The sequence below is a fragment of the Ahaetulla prasina genome, chromosome 2 (genome assembly GCF_028640845.1).
Source record: "Ahaetulla prasina isolate Xishuangbanna chromosome 2, ASM2864084v1, whole genome shotgun sequence".
Taxonomy (NCBI): Eukaryota; Metazoa; Chordata; class Lepidosauria; order Squamata; family Colubridae; genus Ahaetulla; species Ahaetulla prasina.
The window spans coordinates 140,429,917-140,451,456 of NC_080540.1; the positions used below are offsets into that span (position 1 = coordinate 140,429,917).

The 21,540-nt window shown below is 41.3% G+C and overlaps 1 protein-coding gene across 6 annotated transcripts in view; it reads left to right on the forward strand.

Annotated features, from left to right (window-relative positions):
* Positions 1–21,540, forward strand: part of SDK2 (sidekick cell adhesion molecule 2) — a 455,605-nt gene that overhangs the window by 353,781 nt on the left and 80,284 nt on the right. For all 6 annotated transcript variants that reach the window (XM_058169595.1, XM_058169596.1, XM_058169597.1 and 3 more), the window contains 6 exons: positions 5,544–5,677; positions 9,245–9,356; positions 9,824–10,014; positions 15,193–15,276; positions 19,145–19,339; positions 21,189–21,305. In XM_058169595.1, the coding sequence (XP_058025578.1) occupies positions 5,544–5,677; positions 9,245–9,356; positions 9,824–10,014; positions 15,193–15,276; positions 19,145–19,339; positions 21,189–21,305 (833 nt within the window). The remainder of the gene's footprint in view (positions 1–5,543; positions 5,678–9,244; positions 9,357–9,823; positions 10,015–15,192; positions 15,277–19,144; positions 19,340–21,188; positions 21,306–21,540) is intronic.

The window sequence follows — 21,540 nt, forward strand, 5'->3', positions numbered from 1 at the left end:
CCGCAAACGGATGTCCCTGACCCCGCGGATGAGTTGCTCCAGCAATGCCTCGTCCAAGTCTCGGTACTCGCAATGTTTTGAGGCTTTCCTCAGGGCGGCCATGTATGCGCTGATGGACTCGCCTTCTTGCTGTCTGCGTTCCCCGAATTCAAACCGTTGCACATACTTGGATGGCATTGGTGCAAAATGGCCTTTTAGTAAGGTCTGCAGAGTTTGCCACGGTACCGACTGTACCGGCGTTGGCTCAGCCAGGGATTCTGCGGTGTCGAAGACTTCTGGACTGCAGTGGCTCAGGAAATAGGCTCGTTTCCTGTTATCTGAGACTCCCTGAAGTTCGTTCACCTCGAGGAAACACTCGAAGCGAGCCATGTATGACCCCCATTTTTCCTTAGCTGGGTCGAATGGCGCTGGCGGTGTGTAGCCGGACATCGCTGCTTTCCGCCCTTGTTTTGCTGGGTTCGCGTCTTCCTGGTGAGTTCAGCTCTTTTCCTGGCGCTCTTAGCCTCGAGATCCCACCTTCGTCGCCAGTGTTAGATTCGGGCAATAACGAGGCAGGAGACCAGGATAGTGACAACAGCTCTTTACTATATGGTGAACCCAGCAACCAGTGCTGGGAAAAACCTCTCCTTATATACAGTTTAACCGGGGGCTTCAACCAATCAGCAACGTGCTATTTTCCCGCCAAAACTTTTAAAGATACATTACAGGAGGAGTGGGACACGACAACTCCTTTTATACTCTTTGATACCAGGATGTAGAAAAGGTGTGGCACCGTGGCTCAGCAGTTAAGATGCTGGGCTTGTGGGCTGGAAAGTTGGCAGCCCAGGTTTGAGACCTGAGCTCCACATGATGAGGTGAGCTCCCCTCCTCGCTCCAGTTCCTGCTAACCTAGCAACTCAAAAACATACAAATATGAGTAGATACATACTGTAGGTACCACTTTGTTGGGAAGATAACAGTGCTCCATGACATCATGCTGGCCACATGATTACAGAAATGTATTCAGGCAGCGCTGGCTCAGTGGCCTTGAAACGGAGATGAGTGCCATCCTTATAGTCGTAGCAGAGTAAAATCCACAGGGACTCCTTTACATTTTTTCAGGGTATTGGCCAGCAGCTTGACAAGGTGAATAACATAATCCCCTCAAATTAGTAGAAAAGCTAAATCAATTCCAGTCTCTAATGGAAATATTATATTTAAAAAACCAAGTATGAAGGTTTCATGCTAGTAGGGTGGGAGGCAGCAGTTGAGGGGTGGGTTCTACTTACCTTTACTACCAGTTCGCAGCGGGATTGCGTATGCGCACCTGAAAACCCCCAACTTCCTGTTGACATCGGGGTCAGTGGATGGAGCTTACCCCCGGTTTTACTACCGGTTCGCAAAAACTGGTCCGAACCAGGGGCAACCTACCACTGCAGCAGTTCCTGAGGAAGAAACGGTCATTTTATAAATGTGCCTCAAATATCTAAGACCATCAAGCAATATTCATTACTTTGAGAAAGTGGGTTAAAAATCTAGAATGTAAACATCTGAGAATCTGTATCAATCTGTGACATCTTGGGGCCTTAATGGGTGTTCAACTGTTGTATATCAGGCTTCATTCGTGTCTTCAGTAACAATTCTAGTTTAGATGAACCATATCTTTGAGTCTGCCAAGGCTAACTGAGAAGGTAAAACTACAAGGTAAGTGTCTGGAGCAGGGGTGAAATCCAGCAGGTTCTAACAGGTTCTGGAGAACCGGTAGCAGAAATTTTGAGTAGTTCAGAGAACCAGCAAATACCACCTCTGGCTGGCCCCAGAGTGGGGTGGGAATGGAGATTTTGCAGTATCCTTCCCCTGGAGTGGGGTGGGAATGGAGATTTTGCAATATCCTTCCCCTGCCACACCCACCAACCCATACCCAAAGAACCTGTAGGGGAAAAAATTGGATTTCACCCCTGGTCTGGAGACTAATGAGTTACTACCAAGCCTGAGTGTGAAGCCTGACACAAGCAGAATAAAGCTGAGGAATGGTTGGTTTCTGGTAAAGAGAAATCACAGAGTTAGCAGTTTGTCTGGAGTCTACACAGACAAGGAACTTGCAAGTTGCAATCTGGACACTTTATCAGCTATTCAAAATCAGTAATAGACATTGCAAAGGAACTGGAACTAGAATGTTGGAGATGGTCTCTTCAGTTTGTGTTTAGCATAGGGCTAAAGAAATAAAACTGGAATAATCACATATGCAACATATTTGTGCAGGTTCTAGCAAGGGGAAGGAGAGGTGAGAACTGACTTCATCTCATACAAACACACAAATATCATAAGGAGAATATTAATTCAATTCCATTAAAAAAAATAACATCCTGGGAGCACAAATGTACTCATCTTCTATTTGCACAGATAGTAGAAAAGCCCATATTCTTTTTAAAAAAATCCAAAAGAGAATATTTGTGCCACTTTAGAGTCAACGCTTACCCCACTGCTAAATTTTTCTCAGATACACAAACACACAGCTGTGAAAACACGTGTGTAACATCTATTATACAAGGAATGATCTGAGTGATTTTCCATGTGTGAAGGCAGTTTTGAAGAGTTCTTTCATAGCAAATCTAATGGTAAAATATATTGTAATTCCCCTCCCCCAGAAGATTTTATAGTTCCAGAAGATTAGATCATTCTTCAAAAAGAAAAAGAAAACTATTAATCTATGAACATCCAACCTGTTCCCTCTCTTGAGTGTGTAGCTACCAAGATAATTTAAAGATAGGCAAAGGAAATGGGAAATATATTTTAATTGCTTTTCATTCAAGGTGAAAGTAGTTTTACTATTTTGCAAATGTTTAGTTTATGCATTGCAATCAGCTAATCTTCAGAAACCAACTGTATGTTTGATTTTTTAAAATATATATATAGTGGTTTTATTTAAAAATTACAATTACGACAATAAACTAATACAAATTTAAAAATAAATAGAAAATAAATAGAAAATAAAAAATAACAATATAATAAAGAAATATATATGTGTGTATACACACACACACACACACAGTATGTCTATGGAGATTCTCAGTCATCCAGATTATGGTTGTCCCAAAGGTGCTTTTTCAAGAGGCAACTGGACTTTCTGACACATGGTTACAGATTCTGATATGTACACATACAGAGTGTGTGTGTGTGTGTGTGTGTGTGATCTATCTGACTTCAGGCTCATTATTAGTATAGCTAGTCCTTGATTTACAACAGTTTATTTAAAGATGGTTCAAAGTCACAAGTCATAGTTAGAAAAAAATTATTTACAACCTGTCCTCAAACTTAACAGCCATTGTACAACCCCATGGTCAACTGATCATAATTTGGGCACTTGGCAACCAGCTCACATTTACATCCTGCAGTCACATGATTTTGTGACTTTTCCAGCCAGTTTCCAACACGCAACATCAATTAGGGAAGCCAGATTGACCTAAAATCTGCATGGTTCGCTCAATGACCACAATAAAAATAGTCATAAAATGGAATCCAGTCACATGATGATTCACTTAACAACTACATGACTTAGTGACTGAAATGTTAATCCCAATGTGGTCATAAATCAAGGACCTGTACTCTGTTATCCTAATATTGTGACATTTTATATGTTTATCTGGCAAAAATGCACACCACAAATCATTCTCCAGAAGCTATTTCTCTCAGTGTTCCCATTTCTCCATAGGTTACTTATATAGCAGCCTTTTGATTATTGTGTTTTATGCACACCCGCTTAATTTTAAATGTTCCAATCTAGTGGTCTTACAGGTTGTTACAGGTGGGACAAAGTTGTGTAAGTGATTATGTAACTTTTTCTTTGCAATCTGCTTCGATATTGGGTTAGAGAACGGCAATTAGGGAAAGGAGGATATTTTTCCAAATCTCACCCCCCGCCCCAGCCATTTTTCAATGCATATCTGCTGCTCGGAACAATCATATAATATTTATTTTGAAACGTTCATTATTTCATATCTGCAGATGTGTGCAGCTATGCATGCAATTTCCAGACTTAAAACAAATGCCAACTTGAAATAGCAGCATGATTTCCTGTTTCTTCTGTAATTTCAGTTTCTATCCTATGGTTTATGGCATATGCTTTCAGTAGAAACTCTAATGATAAAAAACAGGTGATCCTTCCAACTTAGCTTAGTTTTTCCACAGTTTCAACACCGGATATTGATTGGTGCATGACATACAATTTCATTATAGCAAAGTACTGTATATATAATAACTTGTATCCACAGAGGAACAAATATGTATATACATCTCTCTCTCCCTCCCCCTCCCTCCCTTCCTCTCTCTCTCTCTCTCTCTCTGTAGGTAGTAGGTTGGTTGGTAGATAGATAGTATTTGAACTCTAAAATATAGCGTGGCTGTACTTCAGAAGGTTCCTGTCTTCCTGGAACCTGTAATCAAGTAATTCTGTGATTACTCAGTTCCAGTAGTGGCCTCTTGTTTATTTTCAATGTTGAAAAAATAAAAGCCAATACAAAACCAAAAAGTTTGCTTACTGGAATGCCGGTGGCGGGTTGGGAACTGATTTGTATATCTTTCAGAAATTGGAGCAAGGAGTTAGTAAGTACACAGTCAGTAAAAGAGAGCGATTGAAGTCACTTTTATCTGAACGTGGAAAGCCGTGAAAGCCAACGGCTTCCTAAAGGAGCAACCCAAATTCAGCATTCCACAGTGGATTGTAATGCAATATGTGGATGACTGGTGTATCTCTGCTGAAAACTTTTAAATCAGGTGTATCTTCCTACTAGGCTAGTTATTACAAGGAAAAGTTTAAGAACTCATGTGTTGTGACCCAGGCCCAAGTAGGTAGTAGTATCAGTCCAAATGAGTCCAAAAACAGACTTTATTAGAACAGCTGAGAATTAACTCATTCTCAGCATAGTCCAAACTAAATCAAAGCAACATCTTCATAACACAATTCTTCAGTCTTATCACCAACCTTGGTCTAATTAGGCAAACTGCCAAACGCTTTTCTTGGCAAAAGTTCAAAAGCAGAAGACATCGACAAGAAATAAATGCAGCAAGACAAGGAGCTATATATTCTATCAATGTTGTTTTCCAGCAAAGAGCCCAAATGCCGTTGCTGGTCTTTTAAGCCTTATGGGAGGGGCCAATCATCTCTTGGCCCTACTCCTGAGTCGTCCTCTTTGCTTTAGCTGCTCTTGCCTTCTGGCAGCTCTTCTCATGCGTACACTAGGAATAGGCTCCTCCTGTTCATCTGCCTCACCAGTGTCAGCCTCTGGAGGCTCCAAAGTCTGCATATCGCTCCCAGATGGCCCTGGCCCCACCTTTGCCTCCGACGCAGAGCCCTCATCTGGGCCTTCCCCAGCCTCCTAGACTGGCCCATGTTCTTCCTCAGCCTCATCACTGTCCAACTCCCTTGCCAGCTCTGCAGGCTGCTGGCGGACCACAACATCATGTAAGGATGAACAGGGAAGTGCAAACACTTTTAGCAACGTAACTTAAAACCTTTTATCCTTAATACATATCCGGTGCTAAATCCACTTTTTTTCTCCATCCAGAGCTATCACACTGGAGAACACACTGGTGATCTTGTCAACGGTGGCCCCTGATGCTGGAAGATACTATGTGCAAGCTGTAAATGACAAGAATGGAGACAATAAAACCAGCCAGCCCATCATGCTCACTGTGGAGAGTAAGTGCTCTTTTGGGTAAAAAGTGGGGAAAGGGCTTTTGGATTCCATTTGACTGGTTTTCTGAAAAGGTTTGTCTGTCTTTTTAGCAGCAGTCTGGTAGATATCAATTCAGTTGGTGCAGGAGAAAAATCTGTGTGCCAGTGCTTCTTTGCAGTGGGAGATCAAACTACAACATCGAGCTATTTATCAACATCTACTGTGGAACAAATATAACAGTGTTATTGTTATTGCCATAAACACCAACATCATTCATCCCATATTATTTTAATTTTCCATATGAAGCAGCTGGTAGGTCATGAATGAGCCCATTCAAGTGGAGTTAGGACTTTAATTTACCTTAGCATCCAGTGAATTCTCTCTGAATCTGCTTATGGAGAAATACAACTTTTCCAGATGGGGGGAGAGCTGAGTGATTGAGATATTGGCAATCCTTATGATTTATATTGATATATTGATCATCAATTGTGTTGTAAATGTTGTACCTTGATGAACGTATCTTTTCTTTTATGTACACTGAGAGCATATGCACCAAGACAAATTCCTTGTGTGTCCAATCACACTTGGCCAATAAAATTCTATTCTATTCTATTCTATTCTATTCTATTCTATTCTATATCAGCCTCTGAGTATTATAGATGAAGGTTCTGTTCTTCCCAGGAAGAATCAGAGAGAGTTTGACAATCCTGCACCGCATAGAGACCACATTGGTGCGCACAACACATGCTACAAAGGAATTGGCAACCTTGAGTGGTGCTTTGGCCATCTTTTAAGCGATCCTGGTGAAAATTGTGTTACAGAAGAGAATGGCTGGAGATGGCTTTGTCTTTTGCCCCAACACAGTCAGCTCCCAACAGCTGGGCAAACAATTATTTAAGGAGCTGTGGAGAAGAAACCTTATCCAGAGCCTTTCCTCCACATTTTGTTTTTCAATACTGTCATAGTACAAGGGGATGGGCAGAGTGTGCTGGATAGCAACAGAAGTCAGAGTACCAAAGGGGTCGTTGCATTGACAATAAATCATAAAAGCAAATATGAGGGCTGCATGATTGATGGACTATATGTTGCTGGGACATGTCCTAGAATTTTGAGACACCTGCCTGCACTTGACGATGCAATTGTTCGTTGTCATTGTGCTTTCTGCAAGCAACGAAAATGTGTATAAGCTTGCAGCCTGAATCTCTTGTCACTTTAAGGATCTGGAAGGGCTGCCTGAATAAATGGCAGCCACACCATTTCAAGAGGCTAGCACAGTACAAATTACTTTAAACCTAAGTGCTGCAGCTAAGTGGGAGGAGGACTGAAGTTTATGCCTTGCTTATTTTCTGGTGAGCCAATGTCCCTAAAGCTCAGTTTTGTCGCCATTGTCTCTTTGCACCTGGCTTCTCTGATGCTTCTGCTGGCTCGGGCCCAGATTTAATTTACAGTAAATCTCTGGCAAAGCGGCTGGTGCTGACTACACATTTCTACGGGCTCTGAATTTATTTAGACACTTGGGCCATAAGTACGAGAGCTAGGAGGCTTTCATTACATCACCAGCTTAGGCCCCCATTCCTACCCCTGCATCGGCTTTCTTGGTAGCAGAGTGCTTGGCTGCAGAACGGAGCCTGGGAATCTGCATGGCTGTAGCCTCTGTAAGGTCTCTAAAGGGAATTCTCCCCGGACATGTGAATCCTCTTTCCCTCTGGATGATGTTTATTTCACAGCTGTTTTATGTCTCCCGGATTTGGCTTTCTATCCCTTTCCCCCTCTTTGCCCCATTAATTTGAAGAGCTGTACCTCAGAGTGCAATAAACACCATAGTGCATGCCTTTATGGATTCAGCTATATCAGCAACTTGCAATTGTAGTCAAGAACTGGAGGAGCAGGGGGGAGTTACCACAGCAATTATTTCATTTTATGCACTTACCCTGTTGCAGCTTCTCTTGCTGCCGCTTTCTCTCTTCCCCTCCTTTCCCTTCCAATGCCAATTACCGATGCCCAGCTACAGATCACAGCAGGTGGCAGGATTTAGCAGAAGGTTATGGGGAAGGTAGGTATGGAATCTTAATATTGTTTTCAAAGATTTCAGCTCTCCGCGCTACATGGTGGAAGCTAAAGTCCTGCCCTGTAAGACACCCTCATCTTGCTGACTTTGATGGGAGAGCTTGTCTGTGCGCCATCACTAAGCGAATGGGCAAAGCAGTCTCCAACAAAGTCGATGCCTTCTCCCTCCCCCTTCTGGAAGTGCCACTCTCACTCACACCTTTCAGGTGTTTGATGTGACTCAAAAACTGCATGCAGAACAGTCAGCACCCTTCAGCGGCACTTGAAACGCGAAAAGTCATACCTCCTTCTGCTGCACGCTTTCTGCTTCTTTGCTGTTTTATTCTTCTGAATGGGAGTTTTAAGAAGGGAAATAGGGTCTCTGTCAGGAAGGAAAAGTCAGGACAGGAGAGCAAAACAGGAGAAGAAAAGAGAAGAATTAGAGATAATCGGGCTAAATGAGATACAGGGTCTGCAACAGGTGTTTCTTGTCTCTACTAAGTATACATTGCTACAGTGGCCTGGTGGGTGAACAGTCTTGGACCAGGTAAGTATCATCTAAGAAAGAAGGTTGGGCCAAAAGAGAGAAATAAATAATAATCAGGTAGAACAAGATAAGCTTCTTAAGCAGTGCAGTTTAATCTGCAGTGATTTCTATTTGCACAGTCAAACCACATCCTGCTTCAACCAGCCTTAAGCAAAAAGCTCGGTAGGACATTACTTCCCTTCTCTCCTGTGAGATTTCACCTGTCATTTCTTACATACTCCAAATCAATCTTTCCAAATGATCTTTCCAAATGATCTTTCCAAATGCAATCCCGCTTGATATCCTCCTAATATGTTGTAGCAAGAGCCGTGTGGCGCAGTGGTTAGAATGCAGTATTGCAGTTCGATTCTCACCAGGCTCAAGGTTGACTCAGCCTTCCATCCTGCCGAGGTTGGTAAAATGAGGACCCAGATTGTTGGGGGCAATATGCTGGCATTTGTAAACTATTTAGAGAGGGCTATAAAGCATTATGGGGCAGTATATAAGTCTAGTGCTACTGCTAGCTACAACTTCTGGAAGTCAGATTGTGGGAAGTTGGAAGAAATTCAATTAGAATAGATTTGCAACCAATAATCGTATCTATTTTCTGAGCTCCCATCTAATCATGGCACAGATATACACTTGGACTTTTCATGGGTAAATCTTGGATGCATCAGACACTCCTGCAAGATGGCTGCAAAAATATTTTGGATGGACAGAGTCAAAGCTTGTAGGAGGACTAGTTGATAGTGCTATATGTCACACAGTCATGGAAAGAAGAATGTTAGGAATATACAAGAGCGGTGCAGCATAGTGCTGAATATGGAAATCTTATAGGTAGACTAGCTATGTGAAATGGAAATGTTCAGAAGGAGTGCTAAAGCTTTTCTATACAATGAAAATGGGAATTAAGAAGTGTATATAGTGAGCATTTATCTTATATAAGCATATATGTGTAACAAATTTCTGTGTAACAAATGAACTACTAACTGGTACACCGTTGCATTTTTTTTCACAGATGTAGGTGGTCCGGCTGACCCCATTGCTCCAACCATCATCATTCCACCACACAACACTAGCGTAATCTCTGGTACTTCTGAAGTGACTCTGGAGTGTGTGGCCAATGCTAGGTAAGTCTGCCTGACTCTTATGCCCTGTGACTTGTGACTCCAAATTCCAATGAGGGTGCTTCTGTATACTCCATGTACCATGGCACGAAAAAAGCCCATTAACTGCTTCCCAAGGGCATGAATGTCTGACCTCGATGTTTTCCCAGCCCACTGCATATTCAGCCTCCAACCACCTTTTATTGCTCCACTCCAAAAAAAGATGTTTCCCAACTTCTGCCAGCAATATTGTACCAAGGAGTCATTCTGCAACAAATTATCCCAAGGTAAATTTGGGGATGGAGGCTCACCTTGCCCCAGTTGGCCCCATGAGGCTATTATTGGCCCACACTCAACATGATGGCAGGCCACAGTCTTTTATGGCCATTGGTGAAAGTCGGTGTTTCTCATTGTGCCAAAAGGTTTCTCTCCCACTTTTCTTACCAATCCATTGAAAGGGGTCCATTCTCACAAGCTTCTCTGCTACCCAGGCCACTCATCAAACTACACATCATCTGGAAGAAGGGTGGGATTCCAGTATCCAGTGGCATCAGTGACTACAACCGGCGGTTGACCATCCTTAATCCCTCCCTGAGCGACAGTGGCTACTATGAATGTGAAGCTGTGTTGCGCAGTAGCAGCGTACCCTCTGTGGTTCGAGGAGCTTATCTCTCTGTGCTGGGTAAGAAGAAGAACCTTTGCTTAGTTTCTTTGCCTAAAGGGGCTACTCACCAATTGGGCAACCACATCAGGTTCAGCTGTTGCTGTGGTCTTTTGCTTCAGCACGGCTGTCATCAGCCACTCAAAGCATTTCCCTAACCATTGAGTGCTGCTTTTCCATCAATGATGTGACATTAGTCATTCCTTAAAGTCATATCCTGTTCAGACTCAGTGTCAAGTGACCATCCTGTTTTTATCACCCTACATCATCCTATGTCTGATAACATGTCAGGCTTTGTATTTCAAATGATTTAAAATGATGGTTTGACATATAGGACATTGCATTTGGATAGTGGAAAATCAAGACAGGATGTATCAGTTTTGCTACCCTTGCAGATATGAGCCTAAAGACTCACTGGCATCATGTCTACCCAGTCACTCTGAGTGGAACTCCATACATCCCCTTAACTTGACGTGATGCAGTTGTCTTCTTATACCCATTTTGGAGCCAAGGACAAGTTACCTTTGGGTTTTTCTCATCCAATGTGGAAGTCATATTTCCCATCTTCTCTCAGTCCATTGAACACAATATTTGGCACTTTGGTGGTGGCTGAACTGGTGGTGTGGCAGGGGCTGAGATCTGCTCAACTCCTACTAGCCACTTTTAGCTAAGATAGGCATGGCCCTTCCTCTTCTGCATTGTGTAATGACAAACCCCACAACTTTCTTTTAACTTGCTGACTTGAGCCAGTACTATCTTCATGCACAACCTATGAAGTCATATTTTATTCTCCTAGATCACTTATATATGTCCAAGTTCTAGAATCGTACAATGAAGTGGCATAAAAGTCCTGACTATATACAGTAGCTGTGAATATTTTCATAATCTCCTCCTTCCCTCACAGCATTTACTTCTTTACAGCAAGGAAGTTTTCCTTTGTAGATCCCCCTTCCCCAATGTAAACTCAATCTGCCCCAGCTCATGCTAGCAGGTCAAGCATGTGTACCAATTCCAGGAGGAGAACTCCCTTCTTTTAGCCAGGGCCCTCTCATCAGCATATCTGATAGCAAATTCTTCAAGAGATTTAAGACAGAAGAGCAAGCATCTTCTTTCCCCTCAGATCCACGACTACACTGATTGCTAATCTGCTGACAAAATGGACCAAAATAATCTACAAGAAAAATTAGAGTCGGGATAGATAAGAACAGTTTCCCCACCACCACCAAATAAAAAAGATAGGCAGAGAGCCCATATAAGGACCTCAGAAGACTTAAACAAGAGAAGAAGTGGAAATGAAAACCCATTAATCAAAAATGCTCTGACTGAAGGGATCAGATAAGTTAGAGGAGGATGTGTCGATAAATAAGAATCCAAAGAACAAAATGTGGCTCACGGTCAAAAGTTGCCTCCTCCCCAGTCCATACTAGGGAGAGTGATTGGTAGAAGTATTTCTCCCTGATAGGAGTTCCACAGATCATGGCACTTAACTTGTCCTGAAATAAAATATTGGAACAGGTGACCACTTGCTGGCCCTATTATGAAGGCAGAATAGTGACCAACAAATAGAGCAAACAATGCTAGTATACTTTTGTATCCCCTTAAAGACTGGAGGAAAGCAAATAACAGATTGCCTGCCTGTATCTGTAATATCTTCTAGAGTCATCCAATCATTGTTATGCCAAAAAGACAATAATGAGGGCAGGCTTTCTATCACTTCAATAGTGACTCAATGATGCTGTGAAGATGCTGTACAACACTAGTAGGGAAATGCCTGAGTCTTATTTAAGTGCAGGTCAAGTTACGTTTGGTCTTTAACAACAAACTTAATAAAACTCATTCAGCAGAAATAATTTATTTATTTATTTATTTATTTATTGTATTTTGTCATATACATATTAAATAATATATATAAGTATAAGCATGAATTGAATACATAAAATGAATACAACTAAAGGGAACATTAGGACAGGGACGGTAGGCACACTGGTGCTCTTATGCACGCCCCTTACAGACCTCTTAGGAATGGGGTGAGGTCAATAGTAGACAGCTTTTGATTAAAGTTTGGGGATTTTGGGAAGAGACCACAGAGTCAGGTAGTGCATTCCAGGCATTAACAACTCAGTTACTGAAGTCATATTTTCTGCAATCGAGATTGGACCAGTTCACTTTAGTTTGAATCTATTGTGTGCTTGTGTATTGTTGTGGTTGAAGCTGAAGTAGTCATTGACAAGAAGGACATTGTAGCAGATGATTTTATGAACTATGCTCAGGTCATACCGAAGGCAGCGTAGTTCTAAATTTTCTAAACCCAGAATTTCAAGTCTGGTGGCATAAGGTATTTTGTTGCAAGCAGAAAAGTGGAGGACTCTTCTTGTGAAATATTTCTGGACTCGTTCAATTGTATTAATGTCCGATATGCAGTGTGGGTTCCAGACAGATGAGCTGTATTTGAGAACTGGTCTAGCAAATGTTTTGTATGCTCTACAAAAGTAGTGTAATCTTTCTGGAGAAGAAGCTACGCAAGATTAGGTTTACAACTCTTAATACTTTTTTGGCAATGTTGTTACAGTGGGCTTTGGCACTTAGATCATTTTATATGAGTACTCCAAGATCCTTGACAAAGTAAGGGTCATCTACAAGGTAATGTCCATTAAGCTTGTATTTTGTGTTCTGATTCTTTTTGCCAATGTGTAAGACAGAGCATTTGTTGTTTGAGATTTGGGATTGCCAATTTTTTTACCATTCCGACACAAAGTCAAGGTCTTTTTGAAGGGTAGCAGCATTGTTGGTAGTGTTAAATAGTTTAACATCATCTGTGAAAAGAACGCAGTTACTTATAATATGATCACAAAGGTCGTTTATGTATAATAAGAAGAATGTTGGTCCTAGAACGCTGCCTTGGGGGACACGCTATTAACAGATGCAGGATTTGATAGAGCACTGCCTATTTTGACCACTTGTTGCCTGATTGACAGGAACACAGTTATCTAATTATGGAGGGGTCTGGAGATGCCCTAGGATTTTAGTTTTAGAAGTAGTTTGTCATGTACCACTGAATCAAAGGCTTTACAGAAGTCTATGTAAATTGCATCTGATCAAGATTTGTAGTCCATATGTTTTTGCAGTGTAGAAGTTGTAGATTACAGGATAATTTTTTTCTGAAACCAAGTTGTTTATTAGAGAGTAGGTTGTTTGTTTCTAGGTGGAGGGTAATGGATTGGTTGATGATTGATTCCATTACTTTGCAGGTGATGCAGCATAAAGAGATTGGTCTTTAATTTTCAACTAGGCTGGGGTCTCCCTTTTTGAAGATAGGGATGACCATGGCTAGTGACCATAGACTGGGAAGGGAGCTGGTCCTGAAAGATTTTTCAAAGATTATGCTTAGGGGTTCTGCTATAACAGTGGAAAGCTTTTTTAAGAAATATGCACATAGTCCATCGGGTCCAATAGATAGAGATGGTTTCAGTCTACGTAGTGCCTTTTCAACATTATCTTCTGTGAAATCTATTTGTGTTAGATCATTGTAGTCATCATTGGTACGACTAGGAAATGTTGGGCATGAGCCATTGCTGTTAACAAAGACTGAGTGGAAGAATATGTTAAAGAGGTTTGCTTTAACTGCTTCATTATTGCATTCTTTACCATTAGATCCTTTTAGGGGTGGGATGGACCTCGAATCTTTAAGTTTGTTGTTTACAAAATTATAGAAAGCGCGATTGGATTTTGTGCGCAGAAGGTTTACTTCTTGTTTGATGTGGTTATTGGTGCATTCAATCTTTATTTGGTGGCATATATTTTTGTAGCAGCTTTTAAAGTTAGCTAGAGGGATTTTTTTGGGAGGGATTGGAGCTTTCTTATTGATATGGGTAATTTGTTTTTCCTGGGTTTGGTGGTGATTTGTGGTACATATGGTTTGATAATTCTATTGACTTCAAGCAACAAAATATTATAGTAGTCTTCGGCAATGATACAGTTAGAGAATAGAATTTGCTAGTCAAGAGATGAAAGGTCGGTGTCTATGAGATCATAGTTGGCTTTCTTGAAGTTGTAGTTTGGTATCCCATTATTATGGAGATTTTTATAAGGGCGTATATTGAGACAAAAGTCTATCATGCTGTGGTCACTATTGGAAAAGGGTTCTTTTATTTGTAGCCCATAAATTGAGTTTAAATTGTTGCAGAAGATGAGGTCGAGGCAATTGTTGAGTCTAGTGTTGTTAGTTACTAATTGATCTAGACCTAGATTTGTAACAGCATTGTATAGGGTTGTATGGATGGGTTCAGTTGTACATTCGTTTAGTTTCCAATTAATAAGAGGTAGGTTGGGATCACCCAGAAAGATGAGAGGATAAGAGCAAGAGGCTACCCATGTTAGTAGTGTGGTTAACTTGTTCGCATGTGCGATGTCATAGTCGGGGGCTCTGTAACATAGTAAGAAGTGAAGAGTGATGTTAAATGACAGTTCACAGATGATAGTTTAATTTACGAAGTTATGGGAACATCTTGTGTGGAGTTGTAGTGTGAAGCCATCTAGCCCATGATTGTTAAACTTGATTTCACTGAGGGCCACATCAGGGTTGTGTTTGACCTTGGGGGGGGAGGGGGGCCATGGCCAGCTCGATGTCACTCATTGAGCTCTGTTTTCAGCTGTGATGGCTTCCTGGAGCCCTCCTCACATGGCCTCCCTGAGCAGTTTTCACTGGCAGAAGGCTCCAGAAGTCCATTGCAGCCAAAAATAGAGCCCAGACAGGCCGCATCGAGCCTCCCTGAGCACCATTTTTACTGGCAGAGGGTTGCAGGCGGCCATTGTGGCCAAAAACAGAGTCCAGGAGGGCTGTGCATGACCCTCCCGAGCTCTGTTTTTGCTGGCAGAGGCACCACAGGCCAGTCCTTCACTGTTTCTAGAGCGGGCCCTCAGGCCAGATCTAAGCACCCCGCGAGCCTCAATCGTCCTGTGGGCCTTGAGTTTGACACCCCTGATCTAGCCCATAAGAAGTTGATACTAGATCTTAGGCAGGAAATCCTTCCAGATCATTTTTGTTTTGTTTTGGGAGGATTCTTTTATTTTATTTTATTTTTTGGTGAGAGATGACAAAGATAGAAGCTGAAAAAATTCCAAATATAACCGTGACATTTCATTTTTAAAATTTAATATGAAGAACGTTTGCCTGGTCCTATTTTGATTTTTCTTTTACAGAACCTCCCCAGTTCACCAAGGAACCAGAAAGACACATTACAGCTGAGATGGAGAAAGTAGTACAGATTCCATGCCAAGCTAAAGGTAATTTCCTCTATTTCATTAGGGACTGTTTGGATCAATTTAGTTTCGCATCAGAATAGTTAACCTTACAATCTTAGCCATCCACTCCATTGATAAATGACCACTTCTGTTATATCTACATTTGGGAGATTTTACATAGAGAAATGAATGGAGAAAGTGTTCGGATACCCACCATTCATATGTAGCTAAAAATATTTATTTATTTATTTATTTATTTATTTATTTATTTATTTATTTATTTATTTATTTATTTTGTCACAATAGTATATATATGCATAAGCATGAAAATAACTATATAATATATAAGCATAAGTATGTAATAACTATATTAATTGGATATAATGAAAGGAAACAATAGGACAGGAATATGTGTATGAGCACTTTTCTGTTCCCATTGAGCTGCAGCAATAACCATGAAAAGACTTAAGTAGGATACACTGATATGTCCCTTAATGTATGGGCCAGCGTTTTTCAATCATGATGACTTTAAAATATATGGACTTCAACCTCCAGAATTCCCCATCCAGCTTCTGGGAGTTGAAGTCCACACATCTGAAAGTTACTAAGGTTGAGAAACATCGCTGTACTCCAAGATAGGGGCCCTATGTTTAACAGCAGCCTTATTTGCAGTAGCACCAAAGATGTCACTCCCTAAGCGTTCTGTGAAAAAAAAGCAGAGAATTTGAAGACTTGTGAAAAGGAAACTGTTACCTTAAACTGCAAGCTAGAGGCCTGATTTTAAGTTGCAGCAAACATTTTCTCTGAATAGATCATCAAGGCTTTGCTTTGTGTTGCTGTTTGAAATCCTAAAAGTTTTACGGGAGCTTCTGTTCGTTGGTATATTTGACAAATCTAAGTATATTGTCCTTCCGTAGATAATTCCATAGCAGCAGGGCCAAAGTATAGGATAAAAGGTGGGTAGTCTCTAATTTTCTCCTTCCAAAAGTTACCTACTTTTTATATTCCCTGAACTGGCCCTTCTGTTTGGTGTAGCTGCTTGGTAGTTTCAGCTGCCATCACTTGTCCACTTGGGGATGTTCTTGTCAAGTATCCTTCCTCTTCAATTCTAGCATGTAAGAAATGGGGGGGATCACTATATCCTTCAGCTTTACTTGCCAGTAGGAAGGGGAAAAGATGATGAAAGTGAAGTAAATTCTACAGGGTCCCCTTCTTGATCCTTGTAGCTTTGAGGCATATGCTGGGGAAATCAGCTCCCTTCTTTTGGGAGTTGGATCAAAAGCACCCTCTATAATTCAAAATCAACTTCATTAAAAATAGGAAAGAATAAAAAGTATCTCCTTTTTAGTTTGAGGTAACCATCAGCAAATAAATACATTTATTGACATAGGATGGTTGCTAAGACAAATACAATAAAATTAAGCTATAACAGTTATCCAAGAAAAATATTTATTTTGTCTGTCCAGCACACGCATTCAATTCAAACCATGGTCTAATTATAAGTTGTTCCTGGCTAAATAGATTACCTATGCGTTAGAGCTGAAGAATCCACCCAGCAAACAACCCCTTGCTTGGGTTTTTAAACTATGGTGGATTGCTACCGGCTCTGCCAGAGGTGGTTTTCAGCAGGTTCTGACCAGTTCTGGAGAACCGGTAGCGGAAATTTTGAGTACTTTGGAGAACCAGTAAATACCACCTCTGACTGGCCCCGCCCCCATCTATTCTCTGCCTCCCGAGCCCCAGCTGATCCGGAGGAAATGAGGATTTTGCAGTAACCTTCCTCTGGAGTGGGGAGGGAATGGAGATTTTACAGTATCCTTCCCCTGGAATGGGGAGGGAATGGAGATTTTACAGTATCCTTCCCCTGTCATGCCCACCAACCACGCCCACCAAGCCACAGCCACAGAACCAGTAGAAAATAAATTGAAACCCACTACTGAGCTCTGCCCACCCATCCGGACACACCTGCGCCTGCTCAGGAGCGCACCCATGCCCATGAGCAAACCGGTAGCGATGGGTTTTGAAACCCACCCCTGATCTTAAATCTTGTAAATTGCAATCATAACTGAGATCAATTTTAACACTGGTTTCATTTTTTTCTTCTTTTCCTTTTCCTGGTGCATTTGCGGCTGAAACAGATTTTCCCATCTCAGTTATTCCTGGATCACATTATCAGATGATCCCTGAGGATACCAGCTGTTCTTCCTCCTATTTCTCTGGACATCACTTTTCATGTTCCAGAGCTTGGATTTAAAAATGACTGAGATTTTTTTGGGGGAGGAGGGGAGGAGAGTCCTTTCCTGTATACAGGTGGCAGAGCATATATTTTTCCCTCTGATAATGTAGATTCAAACCCAGACGGTTTAATGTGGATTCCCTGACTTGGGTGGAACTGTCAATTTCATTGTTGCTGAGTGACAACACAAACAAGGTGGTATACTTAAAAAAAAAAGATAATAAAAATAAGAAAGAACCACAACGAATAAGAGCAGTAAAGCAAAAAAAAACAACAATAAAAGTCAACTTTCAGAATAAAAATGCCATTTTTATCTTTTCTGAAAAAAATATAAAATATTATCGCTGAAGGAGTTTTTAAGTGGGAGGAGAATTCCACAAGAGGCCCTGAGTTTCCCCTTGCCACATCTTAGATGGCAAGTTAGAAAGATCTCTATGCATAGACAGTTCTGGAACCAAATCTTCAAAACGGGGTGGCAACTATTTCACCGGTTTTTCTGTGTTTGAGCACAGATGATGACATTAGACCTCCTCATAAAGCACAACGAATGTTTTGATTTTATTGTGGAATTATTTAAACAAAACCCTGTTTCCCATTTGTGATTGTTAAAGCAGATTTGAAGCAAATCTCAAATTTTTGCAGATCAGGCTCTGAGAGGAGGAAGGAATAAGGCAAGCTTGTCTAATTTCACTTTTAACTTCATTCACTTAGACCAGTGGTAGTCAACCTGGTCCCTACTGCCCACTAGTGGGCATTCCAGCTTTCATGGTGGGCAGTAAAGGTTTTGTCCGATAGAATAGAATAGAATAGAATAGAATAGAATAGAATAGAATAGAATAGAATAGAATAGAATAGAATTTTATTGGCCAAGTGTGATTGGACACACAAGGAAACTTAAGCACTTTCCTTTTTTTTAATTTAATTTAATTTTTAAAAAAATTTCATAGCATTATTTAAAAACATTTTCATTAGGTTTTCATAAAATTACCCGGGACAATTTAAATTTCTGAAAATATACTATTTGTATCGCCCGCGCATAAGTTTAGTTCACGTTATGTAAGTGAAACTAAATGGCGCTACAGTGCGACCGCAAACAAAAGAGCCTCATTCCAGAATAGCTCGCGCATCTCCCCCCACACCACCCAGCTGTAACAGACAAGCAGAGCAGGTAGCCGGCGCCCCCCCCCCCCAAACTTATTTTATAAATCACCATTACTGTGGAACCAGTGGATGGTTAGAAAATTTTACTAGTAACAGAGATACAAAAGTGGGCGGTAGGTATAAAAAGGTTGACTACCCTGACTTAGATCAATGAGTGCCATGTGAGAGGTCTTCTTGAAGTCCATCCCAACTCCGATGGGTTCTGAAGAATTCAAAGATATGTTTTAATGTCTCCCGACTGTGACTCTTAGTTTAAGACATGTAGGTTTTCAGAAGGAAAAAATACATGGATCCGTTAAATAAATAAAGATGAGAAGGAGGAGAAACATACATTCATCAGAATCCAGCCATATGAAAGCAATTAACAAACAAAGCCATATGTGTTTAGGAGTTAAGTATCATTGTTCCAGTACTGCCTAATGGATCTCTCTGTGGCCTTTCTGTCTGCCTGTCGGCCTTAATTTTAAAATAATTCATCTTTAAAATTTCCTTTCTCTCCCACCGATACTGCAGGTGTGCCTTCACCCAGCATGTTCTGGTACAAGGATGCAGTACTACTTGCAATGGAGAAGCTTGCCCGCTTCAAGCTGCTTGCTAACGGGAGCCTGCAGATCAGTGGCCTAATGCCAGACGACACAGGCATGTTCCAGTGTTTTGCCCGCAATGCTGCTGGAGAGGTGCAGTCTTCCACATACCTGGCCGTCACTAGTAAGTGTCTGTGTTCTGACCCAGCTCCCCAAACATGACAAACCCCTCTATAATCAATCAACAATTCCTTTATTAGGGGTGCCAGCAGCCCAGGCAAAAAGTCTCTCTCTCACAGCAGGCTAACAAGTCTGTCCGGCTGGGAGATGAATAGTTGTCTGCCACATCTATTCATCTCCACCCCCTGTCTTTTATCCCCAGTTAGATTGGAGCTTTGCTAGCTTCCGTCCCAAGGATCACCCCACAGTTTTCCACTGCTCTCCTCTCCTTTGCCTTCTGCGCATCCACATGTCAGGCACTAGACCCAGCTGTTCCTCCTCTTCCTCATCAGCCACCTCCAGACCTGGGAGCCGTTGACTCTCCATCTGAAGACTGGCGGATGGCCCAGGTTCCGCCTCTGTCTTTCTCTCTCTCTGACAACTCCATTCCTTCTTCCCCCTCAGAGCTCTCAGGTTGCCTTGATGCTGATCCTGACTCCCATGCCTCATCTGATTCAGCAGCTAGAAGGGCCGACAGCCGATAGGCCACAACAGTCAGCAAGTTCATTTCCCCTAACTTGCTTTGCTGGTTGTCACCTATTATCTGCAGTACCTACCACTGGTGGTTCTTGGTGGGGAAGTATGACCGATTAGTAGTCAGGCACATGTGCACACACCCGGCTCAATAGTGTTGATGCCATAGAATAACAAAGCTGGAAAGGACCTTGGAGATCTTCTGGTCTTGCTCAAGCAGAAGACCCAGGAGATTAGAGTCAAGAAAGGAAATAAAATATAGCAAGTGAATGTTATTTTGATAGAGCAGGGTTCATCATGATTTTTTTAATTAGTTTTACTGTTTTTAAATGTGGTTTTATAATTTGTAAGCCATTTTGAGTCGCCATGGGCGAATAGGCAATATAAATTCTATTATTATTAATAATAATTAATAATAATAATAATAATAAACATCATACATCTTAAGAAAGTACTTGGTTGATACCTAGGATGCTGGCAGCAACCTGTATCAACCATTAGCACCAGTCAATGGTATTTGTAATGCATTTTTGAATGTTCAGTTGACTGAGTTTCATATTTAATGAATAAAGTAAATAATAATAATAATAATAATAATAATAATAATAATAATAATAATAATAACAACAACAACAACAACAACAACAACAACAACAAATAAAAAAGTGTGGATCATCGACATTGCCATACCTGGTGACAACAGAATCGACGAGAAACAACTTGAAAAACTCAGGACTTGAGAATCGAACTACAGAGACTCTGACATAAACCAGTGCAGATGGTTCCAGTGGTACTCGACACACTGGGGGCTCTGCCTAAAGACCTAGGCAAGCACTTAAAAATGATTGGCACTGACAAGATCACCATTGGTCAGCTGCAGAAGGCCACCTTACTGGGATCTGCTCGCATAATTCGCCGATACATCACGCAGTCCTAAACGCTTGGGAAGTGTTCGACTAGTGAGCTGTGATACGAAATCCAGCATAGTTATCTTGTTTGCTGTGTATACTGTCATTTTGTGTATAATATTCAAATAAGATCAAGATGTCTTTGGAGAACAAAATGGGAATTTTGTAAATAGCAGGTTCTCCCTCTGTTTCACTGAGAGATGATTTCCACAACGCAAAGCATAGCATGGTGTCCATTATTAAACCTGGTCCAAAAAGGACCCATGACCTTACATGGTGTAAGGTCTTTCGAATTATTTTATTTCTGTTCCATTATGGTAGACTTTGGGGTGGGGTGTCAGGGAAATAAAATTCAGTGTCGTGTTGCATTAAGAGTTCTGGTAGTTCAAAGCTCTTCCTATAAGCATTCTTCTCATCTCTCCCTCATTACAGGCATTGCGCCCAACATAACCAGAGGCCCCTTGGACAGCACCGTGATTGATGGAATGGCTGTAGTTCTCAGCTGCGAGACGTCTGGAGCTCCCAGACCAGCTATCACCTGGCAGAAAGGTAATGGTGAATTGGGAAACTATTCATGCTTTGGAAAAGCAGGAGTCAGGCACGCGAGACACTAGCATGGCAGAGCTATGTATTTTGCAAGAAGGATTGAAGTTTTGGAACTTGCTTTCTTTTCACACAGTGGAAACTTTCCTTTTTCTCACTCCTTCTGAACTCCTTTGTGTGCCCTCAAATCTGTGAACAAATTTTAGGAATTTATTTTATATTTATTTATTAGATTTTTTTT